Source organism: Vicia villosa, unplaced genomic scaffold (genome assembly GCF_029867415.1).
Source record: "Vicia villosa cultivar HV-30 ecotype Madison, WI unplaced genomic scaffold, Vvil1.0 ctg.000460F_1_1, whole genome shotgun sequence".
Lineage (NCBI taxonomy): Eukaryota > Viridiplantae > Streptophyta > Magnoliopsida > Fabales > Fabaceae > Vicia > Vicia villosa.
Genome location: NW_026705220.1, coordinates 941207 through 960850, shown reverse-complemented (window position 1 = coordinate 960850; position 19644 = coordinate 941207). Strand labels below are relative to the sequence as shown.

General features: G+C 34.2%; 2 protein-coding genes across 3 annotated transcripts; one reads left to right on the top strand and one right to left on the bottom strand.

The window, feature by feature from the left end:
• The first annotated feature begins 670 nt into the window (after positions 1–670).
• Positions 671–10847, top strand: LOC131628530 (E3 SUMO-protein ligase SIZ1-like). Of its 2 annotated transcripts, none has more exons than XM_058899362.1 (17): positions 671–915; positions 1121–1154; positions 1997–2077; positions 2259–2301; positions 2846–2918; positions 3139–3337; positions 3539–3669; positions 4149–4217; positions 4737–4824; positions 4905–4980; positions 5133–5206; positions 5329–5436; positions 6251–6412; positions 6497–6601; positions 6686–6766; positions 6852–8070; positions 10221–10847. In XM_058899362.1, exons 2-17 carry the CDS (start codon positions 1131–1133, stop codon positions 10361–10363), a joined length of 2676 nt encoding a protein of 891 aa, XP_058755345.1. In that variant the 5' UTR covers positions 671–915; positions 1121–1130; the 3' UTR covers positions 10364–10847. The 2 variants fall into 2 exon arrangements, with proteins under 2 accessions (XP_058755345.1, XP_058755344.1); XM_058899361.1 differs by having other exon boundaries at positions 672–915; positions 1032–1154.
• A 7688-nt stretch (positions 10848–18535) lies between these two features.
• Positions 18536–19039, bottom strand: LOC131628539 (secreted RxLR effector protein 161-like). Its single transcript, XM_058899370.1, has one exon. The coding sequence runs from the start codon at positions 19037–19039 to the stop codon at positions 18536–18538; it is 504 nt and encodes a 167-aa protein (XP_058755353.1).
• Between the last annotated feature and the right edge of the window lie 605 nt (positions 19040–19644).

Here is a 19644-nt window from a genome sequence, read left to right as displayed (position 1 = left end):
ACAGGTACCTTTATTACAAATTAATTAAAATTTTTAATTTATTTAAAAAAAAATAATTTAAAAAGTGACATGACAATAAATAATTTTTTTTAATGAATGAGACTATGGATATCCAAATAAACGTTTTAATCCATTCACATTTAAGAACGAATGTGCCAGCTAATCTAATTGTTGACTAAAATAGTCAAGAATGAGAAGATATTATTGCCCTTATATTTTTTAATTGACTTTTTCCACTCATGTCCATCAATAAATAATGAATAATTTTATTACAATTTAAAAATCTTCACACCTTTTTAAAAATGTGTTATACACTTATACTACCTGACTATTATACTACTTAACATGATACTCCTCTTTGAATTATATCTTGTTTGATTAAAGAAGCACACTCATTCATTATACATGATAGCACCATAAGAAATACAACTTTTAAATGAGCACCACTCATTCATTATACATAACAATATCATAAGAAATATACATGTTTAGTTTCCCATTTTTATTTGCAAAAATCAATATTCCTATCTTCAAACACCAAATTATATTTAAATGAAAAAATAAGACTAGTTGATTATTACTAAGAAATACTTTACCTACTACATTTTTTTATATACGTTTATTATTAAAAAATAAAAATAAATAAAAAAATTTCACAAAGGCGTGTTTTGCACCTGAGCACGAGCACACCGAAACGCAGCCCGGACGTGTTGCCGCAAACTAACCGTATTGGATAATCGTGGATAGGTCCGCAACTTTGTAAGTGGAGCGAGATTGGTTCTGGTTTTGGGTCTCTTTGGTCAAAATAAACAACGGAAGCACGCAACGCAACTCGTCCTCCCACAATAAACGTTTTCGTAAAGTCGGTGGCGTCATTCCAAACCCTAATCGCCACCGTCTCGATTCTGTTCTATGGTTTGTTTCTTCCTATTTCAGCTCAATTCATGCTAATCGAATCGGTTTTTTCGGATTGTTTTTGATTTCACTCTCAATTTCGTTAACTCGATTGATTTTCGTTTTGATTTGATCAGAATCATTGCTCCTGCGGCCTCAGTATGCGTTTAGCTTCGTTGTAGATAGATTATCTCGTTGTTGATTCGGTTTTGTGCTCAATTATTAGGTTTGAGGACATGGATTTGGTAACAACTGTCAAGGTATTTGATATGTGCTTTTACTTTTCTTTACCTGTTTATATTTATATTTATGCTTCAATTTCATATGTGCTCTTAGTTTTCTTTTCTTAGTTTTCTATACATGATTATATTTATGCTTCAATTTCATAAAGATAATCTATGAAGCACGGACACCTGAACACCACCTGGAACATGACACTGGTAATAGTTTGAAGAAGTAAAGAAATTAAACTTAATCACAAGTGTGGATATCGGTGTCGGACACAGGCACATCATAGATAACAGATTTTCATTATCAACTGATATGATTCCTTATGAATTTCATTGATTTTCCATGTGTTGTAATTTGAGGTTACTCTACTCTTTATTGGTTCAGAAAATGAGCTAGATGTGAGGTTTAGAGGTTTAGATGGCATTTTTACTGAACAATTATATATCAAATATATATAGGGGTGCATATTTTGACTGGTTGGATTTCATGTGTTATTTAGTTTTAGCTAACAGGGAAGCATTATACTAAGGTGTTCATTATGTGCTTTTACCTTTCCTTTCTTTTAAATCAATCACTGTTTTTTACATGACTTATAGTTTGTGTAAGTATTTTACACTTTGTGAAGAACATGATTTCATAGTTAGATGCTTTTTAAGTTTATTTTATTATGATTATGATTCTATTATAGAAACGAAATGAAATATAGATACATAGCTATTATATTTTTTCACTTGAATTTCTATTGCATTACTTCTGCAAACTCTGGCATATTTGAATTCTTGCTCTTTTTGTTCTTATTAGGTTTATGTTAGTGTTAAGTTTTTATTCACTGAAATGTTAATAATTATTATGCTCCTGACATCTCTTGTAGGAGAAATTAACATATTTCCGTATAAAAGAGCTCAAAGATGTGCTGACACAGTTAGGACTTTCAAAGCAGGGAAAGAAGCAGGTGCGGCAATTAAACTATTACCAAATCTGTCATTAGTTATTTATTTGGCTTTTTCTACAAAACATGAATGCTACTAACTTCAGTTTGAAGTCCATGTGCTATTTCCTTTTTAATCTTGAATTTAAATGATGTCTTGGAGTTTTGGGATGATGTGGTAATGCCAGTGCTTCTTCTTTTGTAGGACCTCGTTGATCGGATATTATCCATTCTCTCAGATGAGCAAGGTAAAATTATACCTGGATTCTTTGGATCCAATTCTATCTTTATATTTCTCTACTATGCTTTTGTCTGGGTTGTCATAATATAATACCTAGGTATTGGAAGTTTCAACAATAACTGCATATGAAAATGTAGATTCTATAATACGAATCATTTACTAAATTGGCTTTATCTGCATTGGTTTGTATATCTCTTCCAATATCCCATTGGAATTAGCGATTATAGTTATTATAGTAATTGTCCTTTGTGCAACTTTAGATTTAGGCCAAGGCCCTATTCCCCCGCAATGATTATCAGATAAATTCAAGCTGTTTGCATTTATCCAGGCTTCTCTTTGTACCCAAATTTCTTTTATTTCCCCCTTCTCTTTTATATGCTCCACAGTCTAATATTTTGAAATGGTGGTTATTTTCATGTGTTATTCGATCATATAGCGTTTGTTGTATTGTGCATGTAATTTATTTTGTGATCTTACTACTTGGGATCGGTTTCCTCGTGTTCCTTCATCCTCTCTCCTGTAAACTAAGAAACCTGTTACTTTTGTTCCAGCTTCCAAATTGTGGTCTAGGAAGAATGCTGTTGGGAAAGAACAGGTGGCAAAATTAGTGGACGACACATATAGGTCAGTTGTAGCACCTAGGAGCAATGGTTGATATCATTTTCTTGCTTTAAGCATGCTTTGAATGCATGTCAAAACTTAAAATGCTTGGATGTATTCACAGAAATGATGTGGTACTTCGTTATTAGGTCTGGTTTGGCTTGATTATGCTGCTTCTAGTATTCTTTTATCCTTTCGCTTGGCTATTACTTTATTGGAACTTTTGTATTTTGCATTTACCCAGGAAAATGCAGATATCAGGGGCCACTGATCTAGCATCAAAGGGTCAGGTTGTGTCAGATAGTAGTAATGTGAAGGTTAAAGCTGAAATTGATGATTCCCTTCAAATTCAGTCAGCTGCACCTATAACTACAACTACAACTACAACTACAAAGATTCGTTGTCTTTGTGGAAGTACATTGGAAACAGAAGATTTGATCAAGGTGAAACATTTAATATGGTTCTTCGTTCTCTATGGTCCATAAAATTGTATGCAATTGTACACACATATTTCTTTATTGATAATAACCATCTAACTACTGTGTCCATTTTTTTTGTGATCACGCGTAATTTTCATTAAGACCTCATGCATGTTGCTTACATTTGATATCTTTAATACTCCAACTTTTCTCATCTTAATGCAGTGCGATGATGCAAGATGCCAAGTGTGGCAACACATCAGTTGCGTTATTATTCCGGAGAAACCTATGGAAGGCATCCCTCCAGTTCCTGATAAATTTTATTGTGAACTATGTCGACTCAGTCGTGCAGACCCGTATGTCATGTTCCCTTCTTATTTTAGTTAATAGCTGTGTCATGGAGTGAATGATAATGGTTTGTTTGAATTTTTTTATCTTCATGAATTAGTGCTAATTTTTTATTTTTAAATTTATATTAAGGGTTTTACTGAAACAGTTTTAGCGGGAGGTTGTGATTGTAGTACTCAGCTGATGGTTTAATGAACTGGTCTTTCTTTGTAGTTGTGGCATGGTACCGGGTTGCATTGTTATAATTTTATTATTGACACGTTGTTATTGTTTCCCCAATGTGACCCATTAATAGTTGTAGAGGTTGTGAGTATGTTTAAGTTTACTCTTCTACAATACTGTTATTTCTTAATCTGCAAGTGACGTCTACAGAATACAGATACTTACTATTTAGCCTTTTTATGAAGGTTCTCTGTCCCTTATATTATTTAGCATTTTTACTTTGTTGTCACTAATTTCGTGCTTTCTGCTGTTCTCTCTCGTATAGGTTTTGGGTTTCAGTATCACATCCTTTGTTACCTGTAAAGTTGACCACAACCAGTATTCCAACTGATGGGTGAGTACATGGTGTGAATATATTGAAAATCAGACATAGTTGGTGAAGTTGTGTTCATTTGCTTTGTAGTAAAGTAAATGTCTTGTTTAATATACAGCATCATTCTGGCTGGCATACTAGAATTTGGGGGTTGGGACATTGCTATTAGTTACCGGGCATGGGTGCAATGCATATTTTTTGCTTGGCTGTAAACTTTTCATTAATTTCTATAAGGTTATATAGACAGAGACATGTATTTAATTCTATTTGCAGAGACTGTAATGGTATATCCATTTTCTATTTATGTTTTGTTGATTGAAATTCCATGGTGGTTGAATTTTCTTTTTTGAGGTGGAATTACTCCTGGACAAGAAACTTCCAATAAGTGAAGATTTCCTACTAGGCTAGTAAACTTCACTGTCTTCCCAAGACACAATCAAATGACTCTGAACAATTGTTTGCGTCTATTGTTATAAACTAAATATCAATGCAGTTTTTTGCTTGGTTGGCCTAAACCATATTTCTGTTTGAATTGTTCAGTTCCAACCCAGTACAGTGCGTGGAGAGAACATTTCAATTCACAAGAGCAGACAAAGACATGGTTTCAAAACAAGAGTTTGATGTTGAGGTTGGTTTGGATTTTCAGTGCTTGTAGGTTAATCCATAACTTTCTTGTTTGGTTTGCTTATTTTGAAAAATGATGTTTAGGCCTGGTGTATGCTTCTGAACGACAAGGTTCCATTTAGGATGCAATGGCCACAGTATACAGACCTAGCGGTCAATGGTACATTAATATTTTTCAATATCTCCTTGCTTGTTTTTTGTATCATGTTGTAGTTTTAGTTTTAATTTTCCCTGCTTATGTGATGCAATAGAATACCATATGTTTTCTTGTAATTGCATCGGAATTTGTTCTCATTAACTCTGACTATACAGGCCTTCCTGTTCGAACAACTAATAGACCCGGTTCACAATTGCTCGGGGCTAATGGTCGCGATGATGGTCCAATTGTGAGTTGTCATTATTATTGACTTGTATAAGTGTATAACTATTCTGACTATGGACTCCTTCACTATTTATGTTTTATTTATTGTTAAATTTTAATTGACTTATTATGTTTCTCCTTTGTCAGATCACAGCGCATACAAAAGATGGAATTAATAAGATTTCCTTAACAGTATGTGACGCTCGCATTTTTTGTTTAGGTGTTCGCATTGTAAGAAGGCGCAATTTGCAACAGGTAGATTGCGTTCTAAACTTCATTCTGAGCAAGATTTTTTGAATGACTATTGATACCTTGTGGTGCTGAATAATAAATTTGATATTTTAAGTTTTCCTTGTACAGTGTCAGTCCAAAGTTCCTGATATTGATCCCAATTCGTTGGTTTCCTTAAATTTGAAATTTAGAAATGTACTATGCTTTTGTGGATGTGATTATCTTCTTTGTTAATTTTAAATAACACCTTGCTGTCAGAAAGCACAACCATGTATGACCTTGAGTGTTGCTTCTACTCCAAAATTAAAATATTTTGACTTTTTGTGGTTGTATTTTGGTTACCATTTGGGTTTACGTTGTTAGATCACAAGATTTTTCTTTATGTTGAAATATCACATCAGCTAGAGGTATGGTTAAGCTGGCCCTTATATAACTCTGGACAATTCTCACCTATGAAACTAGCTTTTGGAGTTGACTTAGGTTAAAAGCTCAATGTCTAAGTTTGTACTGGAATCTATCCTAGATCTGTTACTGGTTGAGTTATACTACCCGCATTTGTCCAAGTTCTAAATGTCGAGTCTTGGGTGCTAGGGGGTATATTACGATACCACATTGACTAAAGATATGGCTGAAGTTGTCCTTGTAAGGTTTGGGTGATTCTCGTCCTCCAAGCTAGATTTTGAAGTTGAGTTAGGCCTAAAATCCAAATTCCAAGCCTTAACATTTTAACTTAAGTTGTTTCACATAATAATTTGTTGCAAGTAGTTTTACATACAACTACTTCCTTTGCATTAATGCCATACATCCGTCGTTAAATAGTTTAGTCTCTGTTGTCTAGATCCTAAACTTAATTCCAAAGGAGTCTGATGGTGAGCATTTTGAAGATGCTCTTGCACGCGTTTGTCGTTGTGTCGGGGGTGGAAATGCAGCTGACAATGCTGACAGTGACAGTGATTTGGAAGTGGTTTCAGATACTTTTGGCATTAACCTTCGTTGTCCGGTATGGCTTTTGTATCTTGCATTATATTTGTAAGTTTGTTATATATGAAGTCCTTCTAATCAGTTTTTTAATTAACATTTACAGATGAGTGGTTCAAGAATGAAGATTGCTGGAAGATTCAAACCTTGCATTCACATGGGTTGTTTTGATCTTGAAGTTTTTGTGGAAATGAATCAACGTTCAAGAAAAGTAGGATTGTGACAAATGACATGATTTGTGTGTTCCCCTCCATTGTGATTTTTTGTCTGATGTAGAATTGAATTGTTTCTGCAGTGGCAATGCCCTATATGTCTCAAAAACTATGCATTGGAGAATATCATCATTGATCCTTATTTCAATCGCATCACTTCTCTGGTAATTTCTTAAAAAACCATTTCTATGCTCATAAGTCTTAAATTTGAAAAATAAGAGTCGTCATTTATTTGGTTTTCTGGTACAGATGATTAATTGCGGCGAAGATGTTACAGAGGTTGAGGTTAAACCTGATGGCTCTTGGCGTGTTAAGACAAAGAGTGAAAGTGAACGTCTGGATTTAGGGAATCTTGGCCGATGGCACTTTCCTGATGGATCCCTCTGTGCTTCTACTGATGGAGATATCAAAAGAGTAGAATCATTGAAGCAAGTAAAACAGGAAGGTTTTTCAGACGGACCTGCAGGTTTAAAACTTGGCATTAGAAAGAATCGCAATGGAATTTGGGAAGTTAGTAAGCCGGAGGGTACAAACACCTCTTCTGGTCATAGATTAAAAGAGGTTTTTGGAAATCCTGATCATGTTGTTATTCCAATGAGTAGCAGTGGCACCGGAAGTGGTCGGGATGGTGATGATCCCAGTGTTAACCAGGGTGGCGGCGGGCATATTGATTATTCTACTACCAATGGAGTTGAGATGGATTCTCTGTCTCTCAATAATGTTGATTTACCTAGTGGATATACTGCACATAACACATCAGCTCAGATGGGTGGTGCAGAAGTAATTATTCTTAGCGATTCCGAAGAGGACAACGATATATTGGTGACTCCTGCAATTGCAACTAACAACAACATAAATGGTACTGTGGATGGTTACTCCATGCCACCACCTGGAATTATAGACCCATATGCTGAAGATCAGAATCTCGGTGGAAATTCATGCTTAGGCCTTTTTCCTAATGAAGATGATTTTGGGATGTCTTCCTTGTGGCCATTGCCATCAGCAACTCAGACTGGTCCAGGATTCCAATTATTTGGTTCTGATGGAGATGTCACTGATGCATTGGCCCATTTGCAGCATGGTGCTATTAATTGTACCTCACCACTGAATAGTTATGCATTGGCTCCCGAAACTGCTTTGGGATCTAGTAGCCACTTACAAGATTCTTCTGCTGGACGGTCAGATGCTGACTTAAACGGTGGTTTGGTTGACAACCCATTGGCATTTGCTGGAGATGATCCTTCACTTCAGATTTTTCTCCCTACAAGACCAGGTGAGTCATCTGTGCAGAATGAATCGAGAGATCAATCAAATGTCTCCAATGGTGTCTGCACTGAAGATTGGATATCCCTTAGTCTTGGAGGTGGTGCTGCCGGCAGTAATGGCGATGCTTCCACTCAAAATGGATTGAATTCTAGACATCAAGTCCCGGCCAGAGACGGCGGCACTAATACTTTAGCTGATACTGGTTTGTTGCACTCTGACCCATCTAATTAATAAATATTCTTTACCAGCTTGCATCTGTAGTCAATATCTTATAACTAATGTGTGAGTTCGGTCCTAAAATTTAAAGTAGATTATGATTACTTAACATGTCTCCGAGTAAACATAATCTTTGTTACTAAAATACACATTTTCTTATCTTGCACAGAAACCACTATTTATAATTCAATTAAGTTAAGAGTGTAAATAGTTTATTTTTATTCATTAAATACAAACTTTGTTACTATACTCATTACAGTTTCTCTTCATTAAATCGTGTGGTTTCTAATGACCAAGTAAATATGAAATCAATGGCCATAAAATGGCCTAAGATTTTACTCTTTCACGGGGACATCAATTAAGGAGCCCGTTCAAAAAACTTAGTTTGGGGCCATCAATTAAGGAGCCCGTTCAAAAAACTTAGTTTGAACAATGATTATCTTGGTTCAAAATAACAGTGGTGATTGGTTGGATTGGGCTGAAAAATAGCAAACCCAATTCATTTAGCTATCTTATAATGTCATCTGATGATTGGGTTGGGCTGGGTTATAAATTAAATCCAATTCATTGTAAATCAGTTTTATTGAAATTTCATCATGTACTAACCAAAACTAAAAAGGAAAACACCATTCGAAAACATAAAATACATGTTTTACACTTGCTTGTGTATGCATTTTTCAAACATTTTCGACAAAATACAAATTCATATTCTGAGTGTGCTAGGCCCTCAGCTGAAGTGGGCTTGAAAAATCATAAGTGGCCCGTTGTATGGAGAGTTTATATGAGAAATAATAGAAGCTAATGAGGTGGTAGAGAGAGAAGGGAAACAGTGTGAGTGGAATTATGAAAGGCATGAAAAGTTGTTTTCTGTTTGTAGGCAGATAATTCCATATTCTCTGAGGAGCACAGCTCTGTGGGTAGTTAGGGAGAGTTTCCTTGCTACTTTTTCCATCTTTTCATCAATATCATACAAGCATTTCAAATATTTTCCATTAAATCTATTTACTGTTTCATTACTTGCTTTCTGTTTTGCAACAGAATGTAAGTTCAAATTAAATATTAACATACGAAATGTTAGTTCAGATCCAGGAGAATGTAAGTTCATAAAATAGTTTCAAAAAAGATATTTGGAGTTGCCTGTGTGACTAGGAAAGTTTTGGCTCAGCAGATGGAGTTACCTTGTGACTAGGTCACAAGTTTGAGCTATAGAATTATTCTGTTTCAAATACGAGATAAGACTGTACATTAGATTGCTATGTATACTATCTTTTCCAAGATCATGCCTTAGTGGGATTTGTATAATACCAAGTTGTAATTTATTTTTCATTATATGGATTTTCAAATTAGGATTTGAAAACTGATCCAATTCCAATAACTGTTTATGGGGTCGTTTTATTGTGGAAGTTTAGTATAATCAGCATTTTCAAAAGAAGTTTACTTTAGAGGGTGTAAAAAAGATGCTGGTTATTTTTTGCATTGAGCACTGCTATACAAATGGTAAGATAGAAACCTTAGATTTTGTTGTGGATATATCCAAGGTATTCCATTCGACTGTGTTAGTCTTCCACATCATATGAATCTTAGTCTATGTTTGGTTCCACGTTTGGAGCATCTAGAGTTGATTCTGGAATCTGGATGTGTAAAATTGATTTTAACATGTTTGGTTGTTATTTAGTAGAATTGGTTTTCCCTCCAGACTTGAAACTAGGATTTGTAGCTCGAGTCCGAAATTGATTTTTACACTAAAATTTATTGTTTAACTCACTTTTATGTTAATATATCCAAACATAAATCACTTTACATTCAACTCGGTTTTAATAAAAATCAATTTTACAAAATAATTTTCACTCGAAATCAATAATTCCTTTAAACCCTATGGTAAAGGACACACGCTAAGTTTGTTAAGTGGTTTATCCTACTATTAGTGGTGTCAAATATCGGCCATGGCAGCGCCATATGTCGGGCGTTGTTGTGGGATTTTGCCTCTCTGCAATGGTCCGTCATCCACCATCAATTATACTGCCTACTATTAACCAAGTCAGCCAAATGGCCCATATTTTACTTATAAAGTATAAATTGCTATTTTGATATCCATGTTTAGCATTTTTTCTTGGTTAACCATTTCTCTTTGTGCAGCTTCTTTGCTTCTTGGTATTAATGATGTAAGATCTGACAAAGCAAGTAGACAAAGGTCGGGTAGCCCTTTCACATTTCGTCGCCAAAAGCGTTCTGTAAGGCCCCGCCTGTACCTCTCTATTGATGATTCAGATTCGGAATAAAGGTATCAGAATGCGTGTCTCAAGAACTTTAGGGACTCTTAGCACCAGATATTGTATTTAGAAATTGAAGGAAGTTGGAGGCATTTTTGGTCCTCGTAAATTGGCAGTTATGTGTTAAGGCATCTCTGGTGGAATAGCTATAAATTGGCCCTAACGATTGCACCTGCCCTCTTTGGCAAAGATATTGGCTGCAAAATCTCTGAATGCTTGATATTGAAGTTGATGGGTTGTGGCCAAGCTATTATTCCTTCAATTTTCGATTATCTACTGAGGGTATAGTGCTGGTTTACTGTATAGTTTGGCTATTCAAATTGGTAGTTTAAACTTTCTAATTTGATGGGTTGAGTTTCCCATTAGGAATATTTTATCTGCATTTTTTGGCTCGGCTGAGAGCAAATAACCTGTAAATGTCTAGCCTTCGGATTCAATAGTGAATTTAAGAAGCCTTTCTTGTTCAATGGCACTTTTCTCGACTTGTGCCCAATTTTACATCTGGATTTAAATATTTATTTGTAAATAGTTAGTCACAAAAATGTGTCTAGAATTGTACTTTTTGCTGAGGTTGATGAGAGCAGATCTTGATGTTGTTCTTTCTTCCTGTAAACAATAGTTTTGCAGGATAGCCCTTTAGATGTTTGAGATCTGACTACTACTATTATCTAAATGAACTATTTCAATGATCTGTCTAGTTGATGAAGGAATGGAAATTGACAGCAGATGTGTAACTCAATATATTAACGAGATGTTGGAGTATCATGGTTTGTTAAAAGGTACAAGTTATTCACAAAAAATGATCTGATGATAAAATGCCGTGATTTATATCTAATCATTTGGTAGTCATCGTTGTATTTTTCTCAAGTTATAAGAAATCAGCAAGAAAATAGGGTGTCTGATCTAATGTAATAATGGAGGTATTATAAAAAAAAACGGTTAAAAATGCAATTTATGATTTATACCTAAAAGCGACTCCATTGCAAGAACCATAAAAAGGACAAATATTTTATTTATTTGAGTGTTTTTTAAGGGAATGATGAGAAGATAAAATTTATGATTAATATATTTTGAATTTTGATAATATTATAAAAATTAAAAAGAGTGAAGAATTTATTTTAGTTTTTAAAAATAAAATTTACCATACATTTTTTGAGTTCGTATGAAGATACATATTGCACACTTCCGAGTCATTCTTTTTTGTTCAAAATTGTGTCAGGAGATGCATCTTCATAATATCATAATAATCTTTATTTCGAAATTCACTAATTTACATGCAGTGAATTTTACTGACATATATTTTCGGACGAGTTTTAATTAATATAGCTTACGTTAAACTCTTCTCCCTTCCTTCTTCTTTTGTTACACTCACAAACCCTTAAAAGAGCTTATGAGCAACATTCAAGTGCACCATTTTTCAAATTATAGCACTACTTCTATCTCAATGCAATTAATTAATCCCAAGACATTCCATTCAAATTTTGTACAACAACTCTCGATCTGTAAGTTTTTCATTTCCTATTTATGAGTCATGATGTATGTATTAGGTAAAATAGGCTGTTTAAAATGCAATAGGTTGTAGCTACATTCAAAATATGTAGCTTGTATAGACATGCATTCACAATTTCACATTTGTTGGTGTTTAGGGAATCATAGGTGATTTTCTGCATTTTCTGCAACCACGCATTTTTACGAAGATGCATCTCTGGAGTTTACTTGCCTTGATTTTGATATGAATTTTCGGTTTGTATTATAGGAACAATGGCTAAAAACAGAAAAGATTGAGGCACAATTGTGTATCCCAACATGCGTCCATTTGTAGGGAGAGGGCATGACGCTCAAGGCCACAAGTTTGTGCTAGTTCGTTTAACTCGTAAGCGTCAACTTCAATAGGTCGCGTGTCTCAGATTACGACCTCCTAAAGGAATATGTCTCTTGTTGACCCTCCAACTTATAAAACCCATCAGAATGAACCCCATTAGGAGGAACCTCGTCCGGAGGAGCCTGCTGTTCCTGATAGTTATCTAGGAGCCCTCCTATGAGACATCCTTACTTCATCTCTATGTAGAACATGTTCCTGGGCATGTCTGGGTAGGATAAACATATTTATTTATTTTTACATTACGTCTATTTCATACTAATTGAGTTGCAACTGAAGTTGATATATATATTTTTTATAGGAGCGTGAAACAATAAAATCTGTAAACCATGTCAGGAAGATTTTGAACCTGGAACAAAATGAAGACGCATGGTTTCAAGATGTGGTTGATTACTTTGGGATGAGAGATTTATGTGCCACTAGGTAGATGACCATCAACTATGGTATGTTGGCAATTTTTGTGGAAAGATGGCACAAGGGGATACCATCTTTCCACATTCTTCATGGTGAGATGTCCATCATCTTTGGTGATGTCTCATACCATCTGCATCTTCCAATTAGGGAAATATTACTAAACCATTCTCAAATTAACAGATCTAAGACACTTGAAATAATGGTGAGCTATTTGGAAACTGACCCAGGTGAGGCCTAAATAAAGCTTAATGCCATTAGAGGCGCTCATGCCTGATTTTCATACTTGGAGGAACTGTACAAATACCATCTAACTAAGGCAGTGGAGGCCGAAGGTGATGATGAGCAGGTTTTGTTCAACATACAATGTACATCGAGGCCATACTTCATGTACTTGGTTTTCTCGACAATATTTGTGGACAAAAGTGCAACAGACATTGATATAGTCTACCTGATATACTTCATCGACTTAGAAGGGATCCAAAAGTACAATTGAGGGGCAACATGTTTGGTTTATCTGTACTCGAAACTAGGTGAAACTTGTCTTGGAAAATAAGACAAATGACAGGAAGTTGCACACTGTTTACAATATATATTTGCAACCTTTATTGTTACTAAATTTTTTGTTACACTTGTGTTACACCTGTTACTAATATTTTATCTTAACCATTTTTAGGCGTGGATCATCTCTCACTTTCCTCGCATATTCTACTGGGAATCTCATAATAACTACAATGAGGATTGACTACGTGCTTGTGCCTTTAGCCCGTTCAGAGGGAATCAGGCAATAAAGCCATTTCAGGTGTTTATTGACTGCATTGTAGCAGATGACATATGCTTATGCTCGTACGACGATGACCACCAGGCACATCCCTTGGATGACATAGCCTTCTATTCAAGATAGTTGGCTTGTGGGGTACGCATGATGAATCCACATCTGCTTGAGTGAGTCATGCGTTAATTCAGGTTTCTTTAGATTATTCCAAGACCTCCCTCAGTGCCAAATCCTTGGATAGTCTACCCCAGATATTTTGATGCCATAATCGATGATTTTTATAATCATCTGGTATTAGATGATGCACGCAGTGTTCTAGTTGGTGATCCATGGGCTGCTGCACATGTTACATCCAATGATTATATCGTGTGTCACATCTTTACGTGATAGTAGATGCCACGTGAGCACCACCTAGACTAGTTCATCAGGAGATATTGGTAGAGGCGAAAGCTAGAGTTGACCACACCCATGACTTGTTGTCGGTATGTTACCGTATTGCGAGGATTGCGAGAGATGCCATATAGAGACAAGATTTTGAGGAAGGCAATTCTGGTATGGTTGTCGTACAAGTCATAATCAAGGCACGAAATTCCTTGCAATATAGGCGGCAAAGGAGAAACAAGCAGGGTTAGATATATTAGTAGTTTATTTTTATTTGTATTTTGTTAACAATTATATTTTCTGAATAAATTATGTATCATAGTAGGTTATTCCAGAGATGCATCTACATAATTACCCCGTAAAAATTAGGGAGACGCATCTCTGGAATAACCTCTGAAAGCATTTAGGGTGGATGGTTCACTTGTGAAGCACAAAGTGCTTTCAGGGGTTAATTTGGAGATGCATCTCTATAATTTTTTTGGAGGTGATTCCGTAGATGCATCTTTGGACCATCTTTTTTGAAAAATATGAGGTGAATGACTCACTTATGAAGTAATGAGTGCATTTAAGGTGCGTTTGGAGATGCATAAATTTGAATTTTCAGTGTGTTCACCCTTAGCCCATGGGGTGGATAAAGTAATGCCCTTTGAATAGTCAGAGTAAATAGTTGTTTAAATCTCTATGGGCCATGTTATATTTACATACATTATTTCCATTGTGTAATTACGTTTTTCTCACCAATAATGAATTGAGAATATTTTCATCGGCCATTTTGTAATATGATATACTTCACTACCACCACTTCTGCATCTTATTCTCTTTATTTCTTCAAACTTTTATTCTTTTTATCTATAGTAATAATAACCATTGAAAATTCACATGCACAAATGTTGATAGTGGAAAATTAGGAGTATACTCCATTATTTTTCTTTTTAATGTCTTTCCTAAGTCATTTTTTCGAGAGATACTCTGTCATCATAATAATGAGAATGTGATTCTATGTGCTTAACATGTATAATAGATTTTGATGTTGATAGAAGAAATAAAGCAAATTTATCATAAACATCATATAAAAAGAAAAATATTGAAGTAAATAAAAAAAAAGTTTCGAATGTGTGGCACAGAAGAATCAATTGCTAAGAACAAAATCAAAGAAACTAAAGATGTGAAAACTTGTTTGAACCTTTGCTTTGTTGTTTTATGATGTTTTAATCAGTAATGTGTAAAATAAGGAAGAGTGACTCTTAAAATATTAAGGCATTGCACACACTCACTTAAAATAATTTGCAAACCTTCATATTTGTAAAAACCTTATTAAAATGGATTTTGGATAATGACTAATCGATTGTGATGTTGCTTAATCGATTATGGATCATATACAATTAATCATGGATTAAAAATAGTTTAATAATTAATTAAGAAGGTTATCTAATTGATTAAGAAGCTATTACAACAAATATTTCTTTTTTCTATGACAAATTGATTGGAACGACCATCTAATCGATTAAAACAAAAGTCTAATCAATTAGAGATCGGATCCGGTCCAAAAATATTTCCGTTTTGAGCCATTTTTTCCCTCCTATATAATGGAGTCTTGTCTTTAAAGTACGAACATTATATTTCATATCCTTCTCCAATACTCATTATCTTATCGTAAATAGTTTTTATTAAATATACATTGTTTTAGTGCCTATGCTCCATCACCTTTAACTCTATCTTGAAATTCCTATTGGCGACCATAGGCGCTTTAAGGACTAAAACTCGGTGTCAGTCCAAAACACGTAAAATCTTGTTTTTCATGTGAATTATGTAACTCTTCTCAAGCAATTGGCCAATGCTTACAAGATTACATTTGATTCCTGGAATATATAGCACATCTTGATCAAGTAATGGCTACCATCCCTTCTCATAATCAAAACATCATTAATTAAGAAGGTTATCTAATTGATTAAGAAACTATTACAACAAATATTTCATTTTTCTAGGACGAATTGATTGGAACGACCATCTAATAGATTAAAACGACAGTCTAATCAATTAGAGATCAGATTCGGTCCAAAAATATTGCCGTTTTGAGCCATTTTCCCTCCTATATAATGGAGTCTTGTCTTTAAAGTACGAACATTATATTTCATATCCTTCTCCAATACTCATTATCTTATCGTAAATAGTTCTTATTAAATATACATTGATTTAATACTGAGAGAGAGAGAGAGAGAAAAAAACTTATATAAAGAGTTATGTAGTTATGTTATTGTTTGGATATTGTAATTCAAGAGTTTAGTACTATTGTGCATTTATAATTGACTTTGAGGTTGCAAGTTAAATTTGATAAAAAGTTTGGTGTAAGAAAATTTGTTGGGTTATTTATGTGTAAAAGTTCAAGTTGTTGATAGTGAAAAACTTAAAAGATAATTTTTAGGGAGTGAAATAGGTTGTGTGATTTAAAACCGAACCAATATAAACTTTGGTGCAATATCTCTAACTCTATCTTTTTAAATTTTAGTTATTTATTTTTCTATTGTTTAATTTTTGCTTCTACTCCCTTCTTAAAATTAACGTTTTGCGAAAAAATTCAAAAATCAAATAATACAATTCATCTCTATTATATTTGAAGTCACTGTGTCAACAATCTTATTTCAGATTATCTTTTTTAATAAACAGGCTACCTATGCGTATTCTAAAAACAAAACCCTTTTTCAAATTATTTTTCATATTTGCTCTATTTTTGTATTTAAAGGTTTTTGTTTGTTTATCATTTTCTAGAACTATATAAGTTGGATTTTAAAATTAGAAAATTAATCTTCTTAGGTTTTGAACAAGATACTAAAGGATAAATATGTTAATTTGTAATTCCTTGTGTCGAAGCAAGTTGTTGCTCGAACACAAGGTGTGTCGAAGTGTGTAACAGTTTGTTACACATAAATCTGTTTTAGATCTAGATAGATTTGATCTAGATTTAAAATAGAGTAGATTTGATTTAGTTCCAAAATAAGTATTTTGGGCTTTTATAGTTTTGGGCTTTGGCTTAGGGAGAAAGCTAACCTAAATCTATAAATAGGGAGTGACCCTCATTATTTTGTAATAAAATCAATAACTTGTATTCACAGAAGTTGCAGTTGCAAGTGAATAACAAAACTTCCACAGTTTGTGGGCAGAGAGAAACTCTGCAGAAAATACTTTCTTCTTCTCTTTTAATTTCCGCAAACCCTAATCATGCTTTTGTTCTTATTTTCTTCATTGTCATCTTTAACGATAAGGAATTACTCAAAGGTTTTGAGACTCTAATTCCAACAAAATCTTATTTTATATTGCTAATCATTCTACTTCTATTTCAAGAAATGTCATTTTTAATGAAAAAGTTTTTCCTTAAATTAACCAACATAATTCTGATTGTCTAACGCATTCAAATGATACTATTAACATTCTATGGGTTTATGAAGATCATTTACATTTACCTCACGCTCTCTTGAATTTATCTCACGAACATTTGCACTTACCAAATAGTTGTTTGCGCATACCAAATGGTTGTTTGAATTCAATTTTTGAAAAACATGGAACTAAACACAGAGTTTTGATAAGCATATCATTCTTTATGTAAGGAAATTCATACAGATTCCCACCCCATCAACAATATCATCATAATTTTATTTGAAAGTATTGTGTAGATTAGACACGGTTCAACCTAATAAAATAATTAGAGGTCTTATTTAATTATATTTAAATAGCGACAAATATTTTCTGAAGGTTCTATTTAACTAATACTATTTAAATGTGAAATTTTTTAAACCCTGTGTTATGCTGTAAAGCGTCTTACATGTTCTCAAAGACAGCTATACCCACCAAATTTATAATCCCATCTCAGAGTGACACCTCTAATTTTTGCCAAAAAACAGTTCAAATTTTAATTTTCGGATTTACCCTATTAAATTCTAGAGTTCAATCAATGGATAAATCCATAGAACGATATTGCATGTATCATTGTTAACCTTTATGTTATGTCCCAATTTTGATGTCCGAACTTTAAAATCCGAATATTTAATGGAATATTTTTTTCAATTTGCAGGAGTTTTTGACCTCCTCATATTTTTAAATGCGAAAATATCTAAAAAGGGAAGGGTGAATGAAGTGTCTGTATAATTATATTAATATATGTTAAGAAATGTGGTTGACCTAACTCAACCCTACAAAATCGGCTTGTAGAGTGAGGATTTTCCCCATTTATAAGGACATGTTCAGACCATATATTGTTTGATATGAGACTTTTAACATACTCCCTCATGCCTAGGTCTGGACATTTAGAGCATGGAAATAAATGGTCGGTGGCCCGATAGCAGAAACCTGATAGTAGGTGGCCCACCAGATCTTAAACACTGCTCTTGATACCATGTTAAAATACGAGAGACGAAGAGACATTTGAATAAACCGTGTGTTTTAAAAAGCACTACATAGACTTTATTATATATATATATATATAGATCTTATAGATAATTAGATGATATAATCGACGTCAGACTATTCTATATACAAACATTCTTAACATTATATATTTACAAATATCCACACTCCCCTTAAGCTTGAGCATATAAGTCAAAAGCACCAAGCTTGCCACATATATAATTAGTTTTGGGACTTCGTAGAGGTTTTGTAAACACATCTTCCAATTGATCACTATAATTGGCAAAGGTTGTGAGGATGTCGCCTAATTCAATCTTCTCTCTGACAAAGTAACAGTCTATCTCAATATGTTTGGTCCTTTCATTGGTCTTGCTTCTTCAATTTTAAGTTCTCTGAGCAAGTGTTTTAACCAAATGAGTTCACATGTTGCCATTGCCATATAATCTGGATCGACGCTTGATCTTGCAACTACATTTTGTTTCTTACTTTTCCAAGATATAAGGTTTCCTCCAACAAGTACACAATACCCTGAGGTGGATCGTCTATCAATGGGTGACCCTGTCCAATCAACATTGGAGTATCCAACTATTTGAGTATATCCTTTATCTTCACATACTAGACCTTTTCCTGGAGCACATTTGATGTATCTCAGAATCCGGATAACAACATCCATGTATTCCTGACAAGAGGAGTTTAAGATCTGGCTTACTACACTGATTGCAAAAGAAATGTCCGGACGAGTGACTGTGATATAAGTCAACTTTCCAACCAATCTCCTATACCTTCCTGAGTCAGAAAGAGGCTCCCCCTGAATGGGTAGTAGTTTGACACTTGGATCCATAGCAGTATCATCTGGTTTAGCATTCAAAAAACTTGCTCCTTCCAAAATATCTATAGCATATTTTCGTTCGGAAATCACCAAACCATATTTAGATTGGGATACCTAAATACCCAAGAAATAGCGGACTTTACCAAGATCTTTTGTATGAAATTGATTCAAGAGATGTTGTTTCAACGAGAGTATTCCCTGCTGATCACTACCACTTATGACAATATTATCTACATTCACAATAAGACAAATACACCTTTGGGTTGAGTGTCGGAAAAAAAAACCAGAATGGTTAGCTTCACTACGGATCATTCCAAACTATTGTACTACAGTGCTAAATCTGCCTAGCAAAGCTCTCGGGGACTGCTTAAGACCATAAAGAGACCTGTGTATCCTACACACCATATTCGATGACCCCCCCTGAGAAACAAACCCAGGTGGTTATTATCGGCGGGAAAATTGGAGATTAAGCTATTGACTAACTTAACTCGCAAATAAAGTAAGAGTCGCCACCGATCTTTATTATTTCCAAAGTAATGGGAAAAGAGCGAATAAAACCCAAATAAGTTTTTAAAATAAAACTAATAAAACAAAGAGAGAAGGCTACGAAGGTTGGT

What these genes read in the sequence shown, in the direction of transcription:
- LOC131628530 (XM_058899362.1), top strand. Translation starts at nt 1,131, where the DNA reads ATGGATTTGGTAACAACTGTCAAG. An exon ending in TACAGACCTAGCGGTCAATG is followed by an intron (nt 4,981 to 5,132) that starts GTACATTAATAT and finishes CTGACTATACAG; the next exon opens with GCCTTCCTGTTCGAACAACT. An exon ending in GCATTAACCTTCGTTGTCCG is followed by an intron (nt 6,413 to 6,496) that starts GTATGGCTTTTG and finishes TAACATTTACAG; the next exon opens with ATGAGTGGTTCAAGAATGAA.
- LOC131628539 (XM_058899370.1), bottom strand. Translation starts at nt 19,039, where the DNA reads ATGGATCCAAGTGTCAAACTACTACCCATTCAGGGGGAGCCTCTTTCT.